The 22,475-nt window shown below is 36.8% G+C and overlaps 1 protein-coding gene across 1 annotated transcript in view; it reads right to left on the bottom strand.

Moving 5' to 3' along the window:
• EDIL3 (EGF like repeats and discoidin domains 3) overlaps nucleotides 1-22,131 on the bottom strand; it is a gene marked incomplete at both ends in the record, with an annotated part of 274,583 nt that extends 252,452 nt beyond the window's left edge. The window contains one exon of the mRNA XM_081316932.1: nucleotides 22,065-22,131. Within this exon, the coding sequence (XP_081173058.1) occupies nucleotides 22,065-22,131 (67 nt within the window). The remainder of the gene's footprint in view (nucleotides 1-22,064) is intronic.
• Nucleotides 22,132-22,475: the final 344 nt, after the last annotated feature.

The raw sequence follows: 22,475 nt of genomic DNA on the forward strand, positions 1-22,475 counted from the left end.
GTTGCAAAAGACATGAATATGTATTGTGTGTTGTATGTGCACTTGTATACATATTGTCAGGACCCACCCCAATGCACATGTTAGGAAAGAAGAACTCTTGGAGACAGGAGTGTCCAAGCAGGAACTTTTACTAAAACGTGATTGACAGTAGATAATCTAGACAGGATCTGGAAACTGTGTTGCAGATTGATACTTTTAAAGTGTCCCCGAGTAAAAACCTCTCCCCTCAGTCCATTTGTTTAGTCCCGGATCAGTTAAGTTTCATGTGTCAAAACCCTTCATGGGAAAAGAAATCTTCCATGCATTTACAACATTTGCTTCCTCCCCTTCTAATTCCACTCGGAGATACAAACCAGAATTCCCCCCCCTCTATCTTTGTTCTTCTCAGTTCAAAGGTTCTTTCCTTGGTCTTTGATGATGGCCTCCAGGCAGGCTGAATAAACAACCTTGCATCTAATGGATAGGGATGGCCAATTAACATCTTCTCTTCCCCTCCTTGGGAATGGCAGAATCCAGTAAGAGGTGAGATTTAGGGTTGCACAGATAGGGGTTTAGGAATGGAATATAAATGGATTCTGACACATACCTATACACAGGCATACATATGAAGATATTTATAAAGAATACCAAGCACATTATCTTGAATATCATCTTAATCTTTCTATATAAAACAGAATGAAACAATGAAATTTCATGGTATCAGTTCTGTAGTGTATTGATTCAGTATTTCTCATTTCATTTAACAAATTATTTTAACCAAGTTATGTTTTCATGGCCTTAAAAGTGTAGATAGCCATAAACACTATAAACATACATGTAGTCCTTGATTTACGACAACATAGCATTTCTGTGATCTCTAAAGCTCTACAGGGTGTGAGGCTTATTTATCTGAGGGACAGCCTCTTCCCAATCACATTTACTAGTTCCATCAGGTTAGAAAGAAGTGTCATCTGACAGAACCAAGGAGTGACTTTCTGCTATTTCACCCATCCTCTGGAACATCATCCACCTCAGGTCAGATCTTTGGGCCTTCTGGAAGGCCCTGAAAACATGGCTTTGCCTTCCTAAGAGGAAATCCGATACATGTGATAAGGAGCTGCCAAATGGTTATTTTGCTAGTAAAACTGTAGGTGCTGTCCCACACATTTTGGGTGTTATAGTTTGTAATAGTTTTTTATTGCTTTTATTGCTTTTTGTGGTTGCTATATGTTTTTGTTTATTTCGCTGTTATGTTTTTATATGCCACCCGGAGTCATATATATGAGATGGGCAACTATATAAATTTACCAAATAAATAAATAGAATATAGATTGCCGGCGGGCAACACCCAGGGGGAGGGCCTTCTCTGTGGGTGCGCCTGCCCTTTGGAACCAGTTACCCGTAGAGCTCAGGACTGCCCCTGATTTTCGTTCGTTCCGCCGGGACCTGAAGACCTGGCTCTTTGAGCTTTCCGGCCAGGACTGAGAATTTTAATCTTTAACTTATTGTAATTGGGTTTTAATTACAGTTACAGAGGTTTTATATTTTACTCAAGGATAATTTAATTATTTTAATTGTTATTAACTTTTTATATTGTAGTGTTATTTTTAATTGCCTTGTGAACCACCCTGAGTCCGATGGGAGAAGGGCAGTATATAAGTTCAATATAAAAAAAAATATTTCAAAATACAACTGTTTTTCAAATGATAGTGAGCACCTATCCAGCCTAGACGAGTTCAAATCACCAGGACCAGATGGATTACACCCCAAAGTTCTCAAGGAACTGGCAGACGTGATCTCAGAACCACTGAACTATATTTTTCAAAGATCCTGGAGCACTGGGGAACTACCAGAGGACTGGAAGAGAGCTGATGTAGTTCCCATCTTCAAAAAAGGGGAAAAATAGATCCAGGAAACTACAGACCTATCAGCCTGACCTCAATACCTGGAAAGATCTTGGAAAAGATAAGCAACGAATCAGGAACACCTAGAGGCAAACAAACTCATTACCAAAAGCCAACATGGGTTTGTCAAAAACAGATCATGCCAGACAAATCTTATTGCATTCTTTGACCAAGTGACAAAAGTAGTGGACCAGAGGAATGCTGTAGATATAATTTACTTGGACTTCAGTTAGGCATTTGATAAAGTAGATCACAACCTACTACTTGATAAGATAGAAAAATGTGGGTTAGATAGCATCACCACCAGATGGATTCGTAGCTGGCTGACAGGCCGTACTCAGCGTGTGGTCCTCAATGGAACTGCATCTACATGGAAGGAAGTGTGTAGTGGGGTGCCCCAGGGCTCTGTTCTGGGCCCAATGCTCTTCAACATCTTCATCAACGATTTGGATGAGGGGATAGATGGGGAATTCATCAAATTTGCAGACAACACCAAGCTGGCAGGAATAACCAATACTCCAGAAGATAGGCTTAAAATACAGGAGGATCTGGACAGACTCGAACACTGGGCACTATCTAACAAAATGAAATTCAATTGTGAAAAAAGTATTACATTTAGGCAGGAAAAATCAAATGCACAGGTATAGTATAGGTGGTACCTTGCTCAATAGTAGTAACTGTGAGAGATATCTCGGAGTCCTAGTGGACAATCAATTCAATATGAGCTAGCAGTGTGCTGCAGCTGCCAAAAAAGCCAACACAGTGCTAGGATGCATTAACAGAGGGATAGAAGTACTAATCACGTGAAGTACTAATACCACTTTACAATGCCTTGGTAAGGCCACACCTGGAATACTGCATCCAGTTTTGGTCACCACGATGTAAAAAAGATGTCGAGACTCTAGAAAGAGTACAGAGAAGAGCAACAAAGATAATTGGGGGACTGGAGGCTAAAACATATAGGGAACGGTTGCTGGAATTGGGTATGTGTAGTTTAATGAAAAGAAGGGTGAGGGGTGACATGATAGCAGTGTTCCAATATCTCAGGGGCTGCCAGAAAGAAGAGGGAGCCAAGCTATTCTCCAAAGCACCTGAAAGTGGGACAAGAAGCAATGGATGGAAACTAGTCAAGGAGAGAAGCAACCTAGAACTAAGGAGAAACTTCCTGACAGTTAGAACAATTAACCAGTGGAACAACCTGCCTCCAGAAGTGATGAATGCTCCAACACTGGAAGTTTTTAAGAAGAGACTGGCCAGCCATTTGTCTGAAATGGTATAGGGTTTCCTGCCTGAGCAGGGGGTTGGACTAGATGACCTCCAAGGTCCCTTCCAACTTCTTCTTCTTCTTCTTCTTCTTCTTCTTCTTCTTCTTCTTCTTCTTCTTCTTCTTCTTCTTCTTCCTTCTTCTTCTTCTTCTTCTTCTTCTTCTTCTTCTTCTTCTTCTTATTATTATTATTATTATTATTATTATTATTATTATTATTATTATTATTATTATTATTATTGCTATAACATAAATGAAAGGGTCAGGGTTAGGGTTCTTTACTTATACTATATATAAATTTATTTAATCTCCTTCATGTATTCTCTTTCCAGTGATGCAATGCAATCTGGAGAAGAAGAAAAAAATGTAATGACATCTTTGTAGAGCTGGTTATTGGAAAAGTGAAGTGGACCCCAATATAGTCTGTAAATAATATTACTCAGGACCTGAGTCCTGGAATACATTTATTAAATATGTGATATTCAAGATTTCTTCAGCACATTGCCTCAATAAAACTTAGAATATTGTTTCTCCTAGGATAATGATTTGAAAATAATTGTGAATAAAGGGAAATACATTATGACTTAATTCAGAAACTGATTAATCATATATTAACTATTTGATAACTGGATACTGTAACCTCTCCCAAATTTGGGAGGGGGGGGACTCTAATTAGAACAAATAAGAACTACAATGTGTGATAAACAAGTTCTGCTGAATAGTTAAAAAAGGAGGGTAGATTTGTTCCTTATTTATGCAGCTCAGGAGCCATTGGGGGTCATGCTTGCTGAATAGTCAAGAAGTATTACATAGCCATGTAAAAGATATCAGTGCAATATCTGCCAATAAAAATCTCAGTCTGCATATTTTCACTATCACTAGCTTGTATATTTTCTCATGAGTCACCATTGTACTTTAAGGCATCAGGCTAGAAAGTGAGAAACTGTGTGTTCAAATCCCACTTTAGGCACGAAAGCTGGCTGGGTGACTGGGTCAGTCTCTCTCAGTCCAACCCACCTCACACTGTTGTTGTAGGGAAAATGTGTTTGGATATGTTTGCCACCTTGAATTATTTGTAAAGATATTAAAAGCAGGAATACAAATAAACAATTAAAAATTACATTAATTTTAAAAATTGGATTGGATAAAAATTGGATAAAATAACACGCTTTTAATTTCCACATATAGCATGTTTAACATGATAGCACTGGAAATTTTCTTGACTTAAGGAAAGGAACGACATATCAAGAAAGATGATAATAGTAATTAATTAATATAGCTCTTGTGAAGCATAAAAATAATCAGATGAAAATAATACCAGAGTTATAATATATGAGATTTTGCTCTTTCCCATCCAAATGTTCACTTTAATTTAATACCATATTTATTGCAGTGCCCATGAAGTGCATATTGACATGAAATGAAATGAATCTTGGAATCTTCTTCCAAGATTTATTTACCAGAATCACATGAACATAGCTTCAGCTTCATAAAACATAATAACTAGATGTTCAAAAAAGGTAAAATTTCCAGCTTTGCAAAAATTTAAATAAATCTATACTACGTTCATTCATTTTATGTGTGCTCATTTAATGTTAAAAAGGCAACAAATCCATTGAACTGTACTTTTATTTTAAACAGCATAGTCATTTCCTGTATTATTGTCTAAGATCTATTTTCATTATAAAAGTACCCATATTAGGAAATAAAAAGGGGAAGATTTAACTTAGTTAATTAATTATTATAAAATGACTGTCTTCCTAGTACTATCCAATGATCCTTAAGTTATTTTCATTTTAATTTTCTCCCTTAACAACAGTATTACTAGAGCTATTAAGTTCCTTGCTTCATCAGTGAATCACTGTTCTGTATCTCTCAGCAGCTTTCAAAATCAAAGGCTCTTAAATATGTGATTTTCAAATGTCCCATCATATATATAAGAAGAGTTCTTATTTCTAACAGGTTTTTATATAAAGAAAATTGGATAATTTGGGAGGATCTTACATACTGTATGTTGTCTTGAGAAGGAAATTTTGGAATAAAGATATAAATTATAATACATTATATTATTATGGCTAACTGCACAGTCAGCCAGATGTTTCGGATGTGGCAAAGGTAGACTTTTATCTACCTATCAAGTCCTTCCCAAGGACTTCAGATAGACAGTTGTCGTTAGTTTGTGTTAAAGATGTCATCACAGGATATAAGCTATTCCGAGTACAAGCTGTCTTTTGCAATTGACTGTGGTGATTTTGTCAATGCCGATTATTATTATTGATCGTAAAAACTAGCCCAATATTTTTCTACTTACCATGTTACTTATATCTAATTCTAATGAAGTACCCAAGCATTTGCAGAATAATAACTGCAGTTTGTCTTTAAAAATTTTCCTTTAATTGTTCTACGGCTATATATTGTACTTTTGCTACTTTCTTTTAGTCAAGTTGTTTCTATGTTGGCTATTTTATTAGGCATTTGATTAATGGGTGGTTTTTTATGTTCTGTGTTCCACTGTGAACTCTTTTAGGGGAAAAAATTGCTAAAATTAAATATGATCATTCCAGAAACCTTTAATGATTTTGCTATTAAATCAAAATATCAGGTCAAGAATATAAAAATGCAAAATTAAAAAAGAAAATAAAAACAAAACATACAAATGAATACATATGTAATATGTATTCATAGAGGTAAAATTTAACACATCAAGATTTTTTTATCATCTTTTAAAAAGATTTTAACTGAATAAATTGACTAAATGGGTATAAAAGAAGAAAGACATTTTTTATTTTTGTATACATGAACCTAAAGGAAAATAGAATAACAATCACATGGTCAAATGGTGAATGTAAAATTTTGAGGAATGAAAATTTGGTAGATGAGAAAATGTTAAATTAGGGACACAAGAAAAGAGTGCAAAGTTGGCAACTTGTAGAGAACTGAATGAAAAGTTTCAATAAAATGAAGTTTCATCATTACTTTTCAAGCTCTATTCAAGATTGCTAAGTTAAAAGATAGTGATTACCTTGAATTTCAAGTTGCCCATGTGCAACAGTAATATTCAAAAGTTTACTGGGAGCAACAGAAATATGAGGTGAAGTATTATAATTGAATGGCAGAGCATATGGCTTCCATATAAAAAACCTCTGATTCCATAACTTGCACTTCTAGAATCTCAATAACATGGCTGCAAAACTCATACACAGAGGATGTTGGAGAATTGCTGCTGCTGGGCATAGAAAATACTGATTAGATGTTCATATTCAGTATAAAGCAACTTCAGATATATTGGCAGCTTTTGAAAAACAGATGTCACTTACCGTAGTTGAAATTTAGAGAAAAGTTTTTAGCCAATCTTTACAGCAACCCATCAGATTAAAGTTAGTGAATCTTTTCAAGTATATAATAAAAGATGAACCATTATCTATGTTTTAAACTATGTCACTCTTGGAACAGTTTTTTTTAAATGTCATTGTAAGGGTGTTTTTTTTTGCCCTGGCACCCTCAATCTAAGTGTTCCTGGATTACAGTGATCTTAATGCTTCTCCATTAGGCAAGGCTAATTACTTTCAAAACCGCCTGAAAGCTTTTTCTTCATATGTGCAACTATATGAGGTTTTCAAAAGCAAGACATAAATAATATTTCTTTTCTTGCATAAAACAAATCTAAGTAAGGAAAAGCTTTTGCATTAATGACAGAGAGACATAAGGTCAAAATAAAAAGCAAAGAATGCTATTCTTGATTGTAATCTTGCAACCTTTCTGAAAAAGACTCTTCTTCTCACCCTTTACACTGACTGTGCTTGCTAGATGAGTTTTATATTATTTCTCATATGAATTTTGAATTAGCTTTGATTCAATGTAATTGTTTCCTTTCCTGGAGACATTATTGCCTTTTCCAATATACCTACTTTGCATCTCCACTGCAATTTCTCTGATTACTGCAAAGTCCTCAAAAATGCTGCTCCACAGGAATAGCTATAAATGTTTGAAATGAAAAATAAAAACTTAAAAGGCATTAGAAAAAATATTCCATGAGAAAACTATCCTGTTAACTCCTGGTGATTTTCTGGACAAATCCCTCCAGTTTTCTTGGCAAAATTTCAGCAGCAACTTACGAATGATTTCTTCCTAGGGTAGAGAGAGAATAACTAGCCCAAGGTCAGCTTTGTGAGCAAGGTGAGACTTGAACCCACCATCTCCCATGATGTCTTATATTTTGCAGATATCTTACTTTCTGAATTAGAACAAAAAAGGTATGCATGCATCCTTGACCAAATATAAATTCTTGGTCTGTTACATACATTCTATACCAAACCAACAAAGAAAAAACAAAGTACCGTAAGCAAAAATCTCAGGATAAATTTGTAGACACAATCTTAATTTATAGCAAAGAGAGTAAGGAAGAAGACTGGGGATAAATCATTGCATCTCCAGAAATATTTGTTCTATAATGACAAGGGTGGTGGTAGTGGTGGTGTTCTATGATTAATACATTGACAGTATTTCTTTTGAAACTATTAACCGACACATGTAATAGATATAAAGTCTGGAAAGGTCATTCTTCCACCACCAGCCCACTCTCTGCATTCCACTATCATTTAGGAAAATTCTCAGATTCCTAGTTTTTACTTTTAAAATAAGCCATTATTTTAGAGCCTTGGTGGAGCAGTGGGCTAATGCCTCCTTAAGTAACACCAGCTGCCTGCAATTATTGCAGGTTCGCATCCCACCAGGCTCAAGGTTGACTCAGCCTTCCATCCTTCCGAGGTAGGTAAAATGAGGACCCAGATTGTTGGGGGCAATTAAGCTGACTTTGTAATAATGCCGCTTGGGGGGTGTATGAAAGCCCTAATAAGCAGGCATATACATAGAATGAAGGCTACTGCTAAGCTTGTAAGCCGCCCTGAGTCTTCGGAGAAGGGCGGGATATAAATGGAATTAAAATAAATAAAAATAAATAAAATAAATTATTTGACTATTCTACAGTAGAGTTATATAGCAAAGTCACTCCTTTGTCTATTCTGTATAAAAAGCCTATTCCTATATTTTACCTTTTTCAAGCAATGAATGAAAATTGACATTCACGTTCTCTAAAGAAGGCTGCTTTGAGTTTTTTATAGTTTCAGAGGGAAGTGATTTCTTGCTGCATCCAAAATGAGTAAAATACACTGAGAAATCCAGGTATTAGTGTTGCTAGGAATGGAGAGGAAGGGAAAGCAAGAAGGTCAAAACAAGCAATAAGGTCAAAACAAGCAAGATGGTGGGCTTGTCAGCACAAGCAAACTGACAGGATTCGTTCAGGTTGTCTTGACTGTCATTTTGCCTGTTATGATGTTTCCACAAACATCACTTGTGATATAGTGCTATTACTCAGAAAGAAAAAGAAAGAACAAAGAATAGAGTTTGTAAAATTTGCTGAGTGGTAATCATTTAAAAATGTTATCTTGCCAGTATACACTCATTGTTATATGCATACTGCAAAAAGCAGGAGAAGGTTCAGAAGATTGTGATTTATAATATTTATAAATATTTATAATATTTCTTCAGTGAATCAAACATCATTTTGCTCTTTTGTAAGTTCTGCACTTAGCATTTGGAAAAGTATACAAATGAGATGGGATTTTATTTTACATATTTTTTAATGTAACTTCAAATAGAGTTGAACAAATTAGTGCAAGATGGTCCAGCTATCCAATATCCTATGCACTGGATTTTGGTTTAGAGAAATATAAGTGTGCAGGAAGCAAAATTGATTATAGTAGCAACAACATAGCATATTAAAGACTGGTTTATTGTATATGAGTGTATTCAATACATACACAAACACACACTGCTATCCAAGGTTGTAAGTCCCTTTTCTTGTACCTGTTTGTGGGGTCTCCCTTCTATAAGGCAGAATTTAGCTGTGACTGCTTTTTCTTGCAGCATATAAAGTGTTATCTTGACCATGATTACTGTTTTCTCCTAAAGTGGGCATTACATTTTAATTAACTGTATCCATTATTCCCCGTTCACACTGCATAGGACATCTCCTACTGACTCTGAGGCTATTTTTTACATCCTGTAATGATCATTAGCATTTCCAGGATAAAGAGAATCATAGTGATAGAGCTTCTGCTTTGCATACAGAGGTTCCCAAATACAACTTTTGGCTTCTCCAGGTCAGGCTGAATAAGCTTTCAGCTGAAATTCCTGAAAGCAATCAATATACAGTAGTACAGATAAGTCTCTGAATTTATATAAGGCAGCTTCCCATACTCCTTTTGTAGAACATGTGAGATCTTAGGTAACAATTCCTGTAAACTTTCAAATGGTTAAAGAAAAGAAAAGAATATATCACAAATGCAAGAAAAATGATCTGTCTGTTATACCAGAATACCACTGCAGTAATAATCCAACTCCCAAAAATTCCCATGAGTGCCTATGGGCAAGAAGACATTCATGCTGAGTATTTATATTCTGGTGTGTAAAGATTCAAAAATACATTTTATGTTTCTGAGTTTCTCTGTGTAGTTGTTGGCAACGCAGAATAATAGAATGGATTTCAATGACTTTTCATTTCATCTCCAGGGAAGTACTCATTTTAGTTTAATGGAGCAAAAGCGTTCTGCATTTATGATTAACACATACAAGAACCTTATGTTCTTTGCTAAATTCCTGGAAAAGAACATTGAACCTCTTATTGCTGTTCTACCCATTTGTTTAGTGATGAAATGTGACTTGGTGATTCTTTTGGACAAGAATAACACCTCAAATCAGTGACAGTTATCTCAAAAACTGAAGTGTTTCCCCATTTGGGGGTGGGTGGGTGGGGTTTCTCTAGTTTCACAAAGTTTTGAAGGGATGCTTTACTTAAAACACTCTTGAAGTAAAGTACTCTTAGAAATTCTGTGCAACCTTAGTATCCTTCAGTTCTACTGCTTTTTATTTTTTTAAGGAAAATGTTTAAATTATTTAGCTTGTTCCTATTTTTTCTAAACATGGTGAGTCAGCTGTCAACACTCTACATGATTACAATAGTGAAAGACAGAAGATGGTGCCATTTACAATATACTACTAATTCATCTTGGCACTTGGTAGCCTGGCTGCCCTGACTGCTTCCTCCTATCTACCACACATCATATGTTTTATTACAGTGTCTGGTTTCTATATTATGCTCTTTTGGAAAACATCAGAGAATAAACTCAAATCTTCACTTAAAAACCCAATGAGATCAACTAGTTCTATGACCTCCTGAAGCTAATATTGAATTTATTGATTTTTCAATTCAATTTCTATTGCTACTTATCTCAATCAATGACTCTGGCAATTTACAATTCCAAAACTATAAAATCAATTGCAACAATAATTATTTTTTTAAAAAGAATAAAAACATCCAGAATATACACAGTGGCCAAGATAGTTAACAGCAAAGCCAAGAAATGGGGCCCTTAATACACTCAGTGTCCCTTGGGAACACAGCCAAGTTTTTAAAGCCTTATGAAAGGCCAATAGGATTGGGCCATTATAATCTCCATGGAGAGGACATTCCACAGAACAGGGTCTATTGCAGAAAAGTCTTGTCTTCTAGTCTCTGCCAGGCAAAATGCTTTGGCTGATGGGATCTAAAGCATGCCCAATTTAAATGTCAGAGATCCTTAGAAGACTCTTGAAGTTCTAAGCTAGGATCTCTGTCCTGACCTAAAACTTCATGTGGCTGGGAGTCATATAGTCAAGGAAGAGCAGATAGTGAAGGCTCATTAATGCTTACCTGAGAAATAAATGTTTTCATCAGTAATAGCTTACTCAGCATGAGAATTTTGCTCATTCTCTCTGAGTTGTCCTGCTTGCCAATAAATAAATGGGTTTCACCAATGCTTCAGATTATAGTTTTTAACAGTTCCTAATAGACAGTCTAAGAGCAATGTCTGTAAATTGGCATAACTGATCATGCCTTCCTGGCTAAGTTTAAGTTCTTATCTTGTAATTCTAACACTTGGATTGTTTCTGCATTAAGCTGTTGTTGTTTTTGTGTCTCCTTTGGACATGGCTGGTTTCCTGACCTTGCATTCAGTTGATTGTGAAATGTTAAAGTTTGTCTCTTTACATTCCTGCAAAACATTATTCTATCTCTATTGTAGATTAAACTTGATTTTTCTTACATTCATTTATTCACCATTTACAATGTTATATCATTTTGAATGTACTTTTCAAATAGAGTGATCTGCTAATTCAGAAAGTGTCAGATTTACTGTGGATTATATACTTTTTGCTAGGATAGCAATCCAGTAGGTAGGTAAAACTGAAAACAGTTTTTTAAAGTAATGAAACATACCGTATTTTCCGGCGTATAAGACAACTTTTTAACCCATGAAAATCTTCTCAAAAGTCAGGGGTCGTCTTATACGCCGGGTGCTGAAACTTTAGGGACAGGGCTGGCTGGAAAACCTGGAGCGGATCTCCCATTTGGTCTGCGCAGGCAAAGCGGGACCAATTGGAGAAGAAGCTGCAGTCTGTGATTTTTTACAGGCTGGGGTCTAGGCGTCTTTCCTTCTAAAGTTGAAGAGCAGCTGGAGTCTATCCCAACTTGAAAGGCAGGTGGAGAATGCAGCAGGCAGAGCAACTGCTTAGCTCTAAGGACACATTTGACTCAGGAACTGGGCAGGCTGGCTGGAAAACCTGGAGCGGATCTCCCATTTGGTCTTTTTTTTAATCCCATTTATATCCCGCCCTTCTCCGAAGACTCAGGGCAGCTTACAATTTAAAGCACAAATCAATGTGCTTAGCAATAGCCTTCATTCTATGTATATGCCTGCTTATTAGGGCTTTCCCCCCAAGCAGCATTATTACAAAGTCAGCTTATTGCCCCCAACAATCTGGGTCCTCATTTTACCTACCTCGGAAGGATAGAAGGCTGAGTCAACCTTGAGCCTGGTGGGATGCAAACCTGCACTAACTGCAGGCAGCTGGTGTTACTTAAGGCTCTGTGCAGGGAAAGCTTTAGAGTGAATTAGGAAAAGTTTAATCCACTTGCACTGTTTTATGTTTACATGTTTGATGACAAACAGCCTTATGTTTATAAGTGACAGTTTTCCTACTAAGTACCTGCATGTCATAAGCATTTGAATTAAAATTACCATATTAAAATCAAATCTGATGTTTTTTAATTATTATTTGGTGTGCGTTGGAAGAGGGGTAGTCTTATACGGCGAGTATAGCCCAAACCCTATAATTTAACAGGAAATGTAGGGGGTCGTCTTATACGCCGGAAAATATGGTATATCTGATTCTTTCAAACAGCTACATGAGAATGTACCCAAGAAACACAAAGCATTATGAAAAGCAATAATTAATTTAGCTTGTAGAAACACAGATAACCAGGACATCATGCTATATACTAATATTTGGGTTAAAACATGAGTCACAACAGTGACAGCTTAAGAAATAACAGCTAAAACATGTCAACTACAAAGAACTACACAAACCTAAGTGAGAAAAGAACTAGTAGATCATTTCCCATTTTTTATCATCAAGGTAGGGTAGTCCCAACTTTACATAAAAATGATTTACCAAAACTTAAATGCTAATTATTAAATTATGGTCTTTTAAAAATGTATTTTTTTAAAAAAGAGAGATAGAATTCATTCCATAAGTATGAAGAACAATAATAAAGAATAAATTAAATCTTTAATCAAATACTTAAAATATACAGTAGTTATAGACATAATGACATTTCATAGTGGAATAATAATGAGAATAGTCACTGAATCAGACTGAGAAGCAGCAGGAATTATCAAAATACATAGGTTGTCAACATGGTACAATAAAAGTACTTATTTTTAAAGACTTGTTATCATATGAATATATTACTCCATATAGGGTATATCACTAGTTGTTATTATGGAAACTAGAGACCATTAAAACTCTATGTAAGTGAACATGCATCTGTTTTCCCCCTACTGTTACATTGTCCATAATGAATTATTCAGTATTTAAGTCTTGGGAATTATATAAAGGAAGCTACCATGTAATGTCCATTGCACTATATACAATAGCCTAATACAATATTTTAATTGATAGCTATACTGCAAGATACTAGCTATTTTCTTGATTTACTAAAGTACACTCTACTTACTATTTACATCCAAAACATTTACTCTATGATTGATCTATAGAACAAGCAATACTGTGTAAGCAGTACAAATTGAAACAGAAGTGCAAATACTTAACGTGTATTACAGTGATACAATTTACATTTTCACAAAAATTGTTGAAATATTTATCTATATAATTTTATGAACTTGACTATAATTTTACTTGACTCAATTTCAAATCCTATTGCTTTTTTGTACAATATTTGGGAAAAATAATTTCTTGCTTTTTCCTTTTCCTAATTTCTTACATCTAAGGAATGATGGAAAGCCATTTTTTCCAATGCATACTGTATGATGAAGTCAATGTAAGAAACATATATGCAACCTGTTATGTACAGTATACAAAAATAATCATTGAAATATTCTATACTTGATTGTATCAGGTTTGTATGATTATTCACCCAGAAATATTTTATCTGACAACTATGATTTTGTCGATCTTATTTTTGTTACAGTGTTGCAATGTCCACTGAACTGATGTCAGTTCATACATTTCAAATAAAGGATGTGAGGGGATATCAAGCATATTTGTTTTTACTGATATAAAAAATTATCTCAGTAAAACTGATAATTGAGTCACATGGTATTTTGTACCAGGTTGTCAATGATGGATCTCAAAGTTCTAATAAATATACAGACACTCCATAAGCCATTTTAAGACCTGATTTCAGTTTGAGATTCTTTTATATATATGGATGACATTGCCAGGGCTCGCTGCCTTGGAAGAGTGAGGAAAATTCTCAGGGATGACTCACACCCTGGACGGTATCTATTTACTCTCCTACCATCGGGTAGGAGATATAGGAGTATAGCTAGCCGTACTAACAGGCTGAAGAACAGCTTTTATCCATAGGCTGTTAGGCTTTTGAATGGGAAATAATATAATATAATATAATATAAACTTAATAATATAAACTTTATGCATAATTGACTTGCGAGGCCAGTGCGTTGTGCAATTAGCTCACAGGGTGTAATAAGATGGAGGGTTTGTGTCACTGTAAGTTGGGGGTGGGGGCACGAAGGGAGGCTCAGCCAATCTCAGTATATACATGGTTGTACTTTGACAATAAAGGTTCATTCAATCATTCATATGGTATAAATGTTATATTCTATTAATGAGATGTATCCATTCCTTGGTTTTGGATTCTGACACCCCTACAGTCTTTCTTGTCATAATTGCCATTCTAATTAATCCGTGTCTGTGGTGATATTAACAAAGATAGCTGACAGTGTTTGTCAGTCTTGATTGTTCTGTAATAAATTTGCAAATATTAGTTATTATTATTATTATTAATAATTTTATTTTTATACCGCCCTTCTCCCGAAGGACTCAGGGCGGTGAACAGGGCAATACATATTAAAAAACAAGATACAAAAATTAAAAACGATTAAACAAAATGCCCATGAATAAGTTAAAACACATTAAAAAGTAGGTTAAAACAGATTAATAAAACCCAACCCCATCCCATCAGGCCAGGCCAGCTTGTTCAAAAAGGTAGGTTTTGAGATCGCGCCGGAAGGAGCGGAGGTCAGGTGCCATCCGGAGCTCGACCGGAAGATGGTTCCATAAATCCAGCGTGCCCACAGAGAACACCCTCCCCCTGGGGGCCACCAGTCAACATTCTTTGACCGGTGGCACCCTGAGGAGGCCCTCTCTGTGGGAGCGTACTGGGCAGAGGGAAGTTGACGACGGCCGCAGTTGCTCCCCAAGGTATTCCGGACCCATGCCATGTAGGGCTTTGTAGGTCATTACCAACACCTTGAATCTCACCCGGAAGACAACTGGAAGCCAATGCAGCTCGCGGAGCAGAGGTGTAACATGGGAGTGTCGGGAAACTCCCAACACAACTCTCGCGGCTGCATTCTGTACCAGCTGGAGCCTCCGAGTGGTCTTCAAGGGTAGCCCCATGTAGAGAGCGTTGCAGTAGTCCAGACGAGAGGTCACAAGGGCGTTGTTGTTTTGACATACTAGGTGGTTATATTTAATATAAACAACAATAATGAAGTTCTTTCCTGAACTTTCACTATAGTTTTACTCCTCATAACATCTCTGTTTTCAGGATAACTGTCCCTGCAATAAAATATTGGTATTTTCCTTCACTGTTATAAAGCAAAATGAAAAGATAATTGTTGAGTATTTATGACCATTATATTTTTCCTATAATTCAGACAAATCATCTGCCATTTGAATTATGCTAGAAAGGAGCTATTATATTTAATTAAGGTAAACATTTTGATTCTTTAATATGTGGTTCCTTCTAATTTCTGAACCAATAGTGGGTTTCATAGATTTTGTGGAACCAACATAATTACTAATATAGTCAAGTCTCAAATTTGTTTTGAACAAGCCAAAAGTTGTGCTCCATATAATATTCAATATCATTTTTTAATTTTTCATACAATGTCTTCTAGGATTAAATAAATAATTTAAAAGTATAATCCCGTGTAGTTCATGGTGTAATTCCACTGAACAAAATAATAGCATACATGATTCTTATATTATTAATAAAGAATTTGAATGCACTGTTTCTTCCAAAAACAGCTATTGCCTTAGATAGCATATTTAGAGGAAAAGGGGGGGGGGAGAGGGAGAGAGACAGAGACAGAATGTGTTCTTATTTTGGGGTGCAAATAATTTGGAATGGATTTTACATTTGTCAGTGCTGTTTTCCATTTGATTCCATATTATACAAAGTTCACTAATGTCTGCAGAACTGGATTTGCTACATTTTTAAAAAGCAGACTGCAATATGCTTTAACAGACAGATACATGTATTATTTATCATCTTGTAACAGCAATATTCTATCATCTTTTTCTTTCAAAATATATGTTTTAATTTTGAATGAATTTATGTTATCCTTCTGCACCTTTTATAATACTGTGGGGGAAAAGATCATAATTCTTAAAATGTATTTTATGTTCTCACAAGACATGTATCCAGTGACATTGGCTTATTTCTCCTTCATATGGTTTAGTTCAAGGGAACGTTGAACTAAAATGAACATCTTCTTTTAAATGCCTTTACATAGGGTTATGTTTCACAGTTACTTTCAAATTAGCAATTTATTTGTTTATTTAAATATATTTATAGCTGCTCATTTTGTGTATCATAACCCTGGATAGCTCACAAACAATAATAGTACAATAAAAACAATAAAAAGCATAAAAACCAGTGAAAAATATATTAGTGCACCAAATACAACACATTCTCACATGGGCAAACAAACTGTAAACCATCCCTGGTCTCCAATCTTATACTATCCCAAGACTTGTGGGGAATACCAGGTCTTTATACATTTTAGAAGACCAGGAAAATTGGGAGGGGGGGATGTTCCAAAGGTCAGGAGCAGCTACTAAGAAGCATTGTCTAGGTCTAATCAGATGGCAACCTCTGAGAGAAGGGATTTGGATTGTGCCCATTCTATTGGTAAAGTGGCAGATGCTCTCAAGGAGAGGCCATGCTGCAAACAACCTGGTCCTATGCCACTTAGGGCTTTAAAGGTGATAATCAGCACCTTGAATTGGACCAGGAAAAAAAACCCTAGAACCCAGTGCAGCTCTCACAACAGTGGAGTAACATGGACAAACCATAGGTTTCCTAAAATTGTGCACATTGTTGTATCCTGGACCAGTACTAATTTCTGGATGGTCTTCAAGAGCAAGTCCATGTAGGGCACATTGTGGTAAACTAATCAGGAAGTGACCACAGCCTCCCAATCCAATAATGGTTATTTATGACAAAATACAGAAAGTTCCTATGTAGGGAAGGAATTTGGGTCCTAACTTCTAATTGGGTTTAGGACAAATAGGTCATCTCAGTCTGATCAAAAGAATGTTTTTTCTTTTCTCTCTTTTTATACATTATACAACATATACCATTATTAAATTATCTCCAAATTAAAATGAACTAATTTCCATGTACCAATTTTTCACTGATCAAATACTCAGAGTTTTTTCCTATAGAACTAGATGATTATGGATCAAAATGATTTCTATATTTTCATAAATAGGAAATCAAATAGTATTTGTTTGTTCATTCTAATAATTCTTAAGTTTTAGTTGTACCGAAACAATCTCAGTGCCTTCCACAGAGATTGTATTAAATACAGCCTCATAGTTTAAACATTGGTTAATCTAAAAATATTCTATGATCTATATAGGATGCTACATACATATGTTATATAATAACTATCACTTTCATTTCTAGGCACCTTGCTTATAGAAGGTAGTTGGAATTAAGTACTATTAGCAGTCAGCAGGAAGGCCAATTGGGCATAATGGTTAAAGGCACTGGGCTAGAAACTGGGAGACTGTGAGTTCTAGTCTAATCAGATATGAAGCCATCTGGATAACTCTGAATCAGTCCCTTTCTCTTAACAAAGAAAAAGACAATACTAAACCATTTCCACAAAAAAAAAATTGGCCAGGAAAATTGCATGCACTTTTCTAGGTTGTCACCAGAAATCAAGACAAACCGAAGGATCAGAAAAATCAACCAAGAAGTATATTGAACCTATTTGTGTGATTTTCACTAGAATAAACTACAAACAAATCTAAATCCAACACAAAGTGGTATTTTGAAGAAATAAAAAACCAGTTATTGCAAACAAACTATCAGATAATTATGAAAATATACTATACATTAACCAGCCAGCAAAGAAATTTTCTAAAACAATTTCATTTGGCAATTTTTATTAGATAATGAATAATTGTGCTATATAGAACCGTTATATTTACCTGGTTATAACAACAGGAGTTATAGAAATATGCTATTGTGATTTTTTTTTTAAAAAAAAAATTGCAGGCACGGAAAGTTTAAATGTTTGGGGGAGTAAGTTGTTCTATGGATTAGCCAGGAGATACTGCTGATATAGTAACTGCTGAGATATACCATATATTTTTTTCTGTTGTTGGATACTTGGTATAAGTACATTACTAGGATTTTATATATAATTGATTGCTTTATATATTATTTTGGCATCAGTTTTGCATTACTACCCTTTTGCATAGATCTAACAATAATGTTCTACAGTATGTATTATATACGTAGTCTTTTTATTACAATTGTTGAGTATCTATATATCAGATGTCATTATTACGAATACTAAAACATTGTTGGCAATAGGTCTTGCAGTGTATTGCCCAAACCACCATTGTTGTTGTTTTTACAAATATTAAACACACAAGCACTCACACAAGAAACCCCTAATATTTGGATTTTTCTTCACTGATTATGAAAACTCTTCTCAAAATAACCACTGAAAGCTAAATATGAATTTCTATCTAGTCTGACATAATCCTTTTATATGGCTATAGATTTTGCTTTTCACTCAGGTCATTTTGTTTTAGAGTCCATGCATTAAAAACAGAGGCTTGCTACATTTAAGTGTAGCAATAGCTAGGTCTAATTAAAAAAAACCAAATAAAGAAGTAGTAACTTATTAAGTTGTATTTATATATTAATTTAATTTTCAAAGAAATTAAAGGTAAATTAGTAAAACTGCATATCCAAATTTTAGATATACAGATGTGGACTTGAAAAGTAAACAGAAAAAAAAATATAAATACAAATACTTTATGGTAAAATAATTAATGCTAAAATGGCCTAGCATTGTTAAGTAAGGAACATAGTACTTAAAAGTTGATGAAATTCACAGTTAGCTACAACCACACTTTATATAAATTTATTAAGAAGATTTGCATTTATTAAGAAGATTTGCAGTTTTCTTCAAAATATTCAAGAGGGGAATAGAGACTGCATAATTAAGGACATTAATTAAATAATTACTTCTAACATATGTTTGGACTAGACTAGCATCATCTTGAGCAGTAGATAGAATTGGGGACTTTTTAAAATTTAAATTGCTGTTTTACAATCATAATTATACTTTTAGTGTTATTAATATTCCTCAAAAGAATTTGCAGAGCTGATTAATTATTACATTCATTAACTGTGGGGACTACTATGCATGGTTAGGTACCTGAAAGTAAAATTTTCTCTTGACTACAAATCTTATATACTTTAACCAGGAGTTAGCTTTATTAAACTGATTGAGAATATGATCATCCTTAAAGATACAAAGTTGGCAAAACCCACATATTCCCCCAAATTTGAAGGAATTTAGTTGCAGCTATTTTTGAATGTTTTCCAGAATCCTGATAATCACTGGTAGAAAACAAAGGAAAACAAGTTTTTTTTGGCACACAAAGACACATTTATTATGATGCAAACCTTCATGAACTTGGATTATTTATCAGTTGTTTTTTGAACGAATCCTAGCATACTGGGTAAATTAACTTCCTGGTTATTTACCCAAGAGTTATACTGGATGGGCAGATGATAAAAAGTCTTGAAGCAAGCTTTTTTTTCACAGTTTCCACTACGATGCTGAAATGATTTAGTCTCCTCAGAGAAACGTGTCCTTGCAATCAAGGTTAGTGCCCGCCCCGTCGTGAATATATGAAAAAAAAATAAAAAATCAATTTTCGAAAACGCGCTGAAACTCTAGCTAGCGAAAAGGGCAGGCTGCGCACGTCAACCTCCCTCGGTGAAGGAAAAAAAAAACCATTTACCGGGCATCCAAAGTGATGTTTTTCCCCCCCTCCCCCTTTGAAGATGCACTCTAACTGAAGTTCCCCTCCCTAAATCACAATGTCAGTTTCGTATCAGCTGGCTCGGCCATAGGGACTTCGCTCCTTCGATATGCGTTTCCCTCAAGAAATCACAGAGATGTTCTCATCTGCCGGACTTCCAACCTCTCAAAACGCTGGCGTGTGGGACTATGCCCGCGAGATTCCGCCTTCAGGGAGAGCCGCCGCCTCACCGCCAGCAGCCGAGGCGGGGAATGTTTGCGAGCGGCCCCATCACGGAGCTTGTTACAGTAGCGTAACGACGGCGGGCGGTGGCTGCTGCGGCTGCCTTCTCGACAGCGAGCTGGCTCTTCCGAGCGCCTTTGCCCGGCTTACTCGGAGCGGCGCGCGCTTTTCCGCCATCTCAGGGACTCAGGTGTCCTCTCTCATCCCTCCCCGCTCCCGCCTCGGCGCGCGGGGAGGATCAAAGTGAAGGCAAGCAGGCTCCCTCAGGGGAGCGGGGCACGTGAGCGAAGGGCAACTCTTTCCCTCTTCTCCCAAGAGGCCAAAGGCCGCCAAAGGAGGCTTCTGATATTCAGCCGCAAGGTTGCCTTCCTGGCGGGCCCGCTCTCTATTTCATTCCTTATTATCTCTTTGCCCTATGTTGCCGGAGTGTTCCTCATTTTGGCTGGACAGTGTGAAGATGGGGGGGGGGGGGGGGAGAAGGAAAAAGACCTTTTTTTTTTCCTTATTTGGGAAAGCGAGGTTACCGTTTCGTCCTCCGGCCCCAAGAGACGAAACTTGAGATTTCTCTATTAGATCCAGCCTCTGAAGAAAGTCGTTTCTCAGGGCTGGCTATTTCCCAAGAAAACTAGCAGGACCAAATCAATTGATGTTATGAAAATGAGTCTCTCCTTCGGGAAAACAAAGGGAGGGAGAAAGGTAGGGGGGAAAATATCTTGCCTCAGCCAAGGGAGCTTTTCTTGAGAAGCCGAGCAATGAGGCTTCATTTACCACCTCTTCAGTCTTTCGAGCGGGGGCGCGGAGGAGAATGGCGCCTTTCCCTTCACTCCCCCACCCTCTAGATACATGCAGTTGTTTCAAAGCTAGCCAAACTTATGCCAATCTATACTTTGCTTACCCCCCCCCCCCCAAGTGATTGCCTGTCCCCTTGCTAGTCATCCTTCCGCGCGCGCGCACCCAAGCAGACAAAGCCTTTTGCTTTAGCGTTTCCTCGACCTCAGGAAGCCGCTGCTCCCAACTTTTTAAAAACGCTTTGGGGAAGGAGGCAACCGTGTAACACACAGAATACAGGCGTGTAAAAAGATGTTTGTCCGCATCGGAGCTAAAAGAATCAATCTATTCAAATGATTGAATCTGTGCCGGTCTGCTGGATTTATCTGATTCTCCACCCACCCATCTGCTTATCCGTTGTAGATAGACACAAAACTAACACTTGAATCTCTTAATCTTCCTGATAAATTCAGAGGGCTATGAAGTTTTTTCCCTCCTCCATCTCTGCACCTTACATCGTAAGGATGCCCTATTTAAGACAGGAGGTGGGTTAGCAAAAGTGATAATTATTGAAGCTTACAACTGAAGTGTATATATCGCTAGATCTTTCGCACCCAGTTACTGTCCGCCTGATTTATTTTGTAAAAAGGGTTACTAGAGAAAAAAGCTGCGCTCTCTCTCTCTCTCTCTCTCTCTCTCCCTCCCTCCCTCCCTCCCTCCCTCCCTCTCTCTCTCTCTCTCTCTCTCTCTCTCTCTCACACACACACACACACACACACACAGGATTTCTGCTTCATTATCAATATTGCCACTCTGCTTATCTAGATTATACAGAACCCTTCCCTGCATTCCTGAAGCTCCCATTGCTAAATGGAACATGTCTGCGGATGGATGACACATAATCTGATTAAGGCAAACAAATACATACAAGAAAACACCCACGTTCAGGCAGCTCTGAATTATTCAGCATTCAGTAGCAAAGCACGTCCCTCCACCCGCCTTTCGCTTCTCCACAAGATTCCCCGCATTAATTTACTTTCCTGTCGAGTTTGTGATTACTTTTTTTTGGAGAAAAAAATCCACTTGGCTGCTGTTTTTCCTTGACCCTGGTCGCCGCCTTCCCTCTCCCCACCCTCTAGCATGCTTGTAGTCCCTACGATCCACACCACCACGGTCATCAGCGCTCCCCACCTCCTCACCTTTGGCGAACGAAGGGGCTTCGAGGCTCAAGCACAACAGGAACCAGGCGGCTACCCAGCGGTTCATGATCCTTGGATCCCCCAAGGGACGATTCCCAAGTAGATGAAAAAAAAGAGGCGTGAGTTTAGCGCAGGCAAAGGAGGCTGGAAGGCTGGAAGAGCGCTTCTATCTAGCCACTTGGTGATAAATGCTATTTCTTAAAATTATTTTTAGTCGAATGAAACCCCTCTGCCCTATGGATCAAGAAAGGGAAAACTCCACTTTTCTTCCTATCCTCTTCCTATCACTCTTTCCCCACCTTTCCTGATAGGTTCTGCGTCTCGCCTAACATTAAAGAGGAGATCCTGGGAGACCCCAGCGCAGCTCTCGTAAGGAAGCGCCACGAGCCTACTCGCCGCTCGCAGAGACAA

Source organism: Vipera berus (genome assembly GCF_964194415.1).
Source record: "Vipera berus genome assembly, chromosome: 2".
Taxonomy (NCBI): Eukaryota; Metazoa; Chordata; class Lepidosauria; order Squamata; family Viperidae; genus Vipera; species Vipera berus.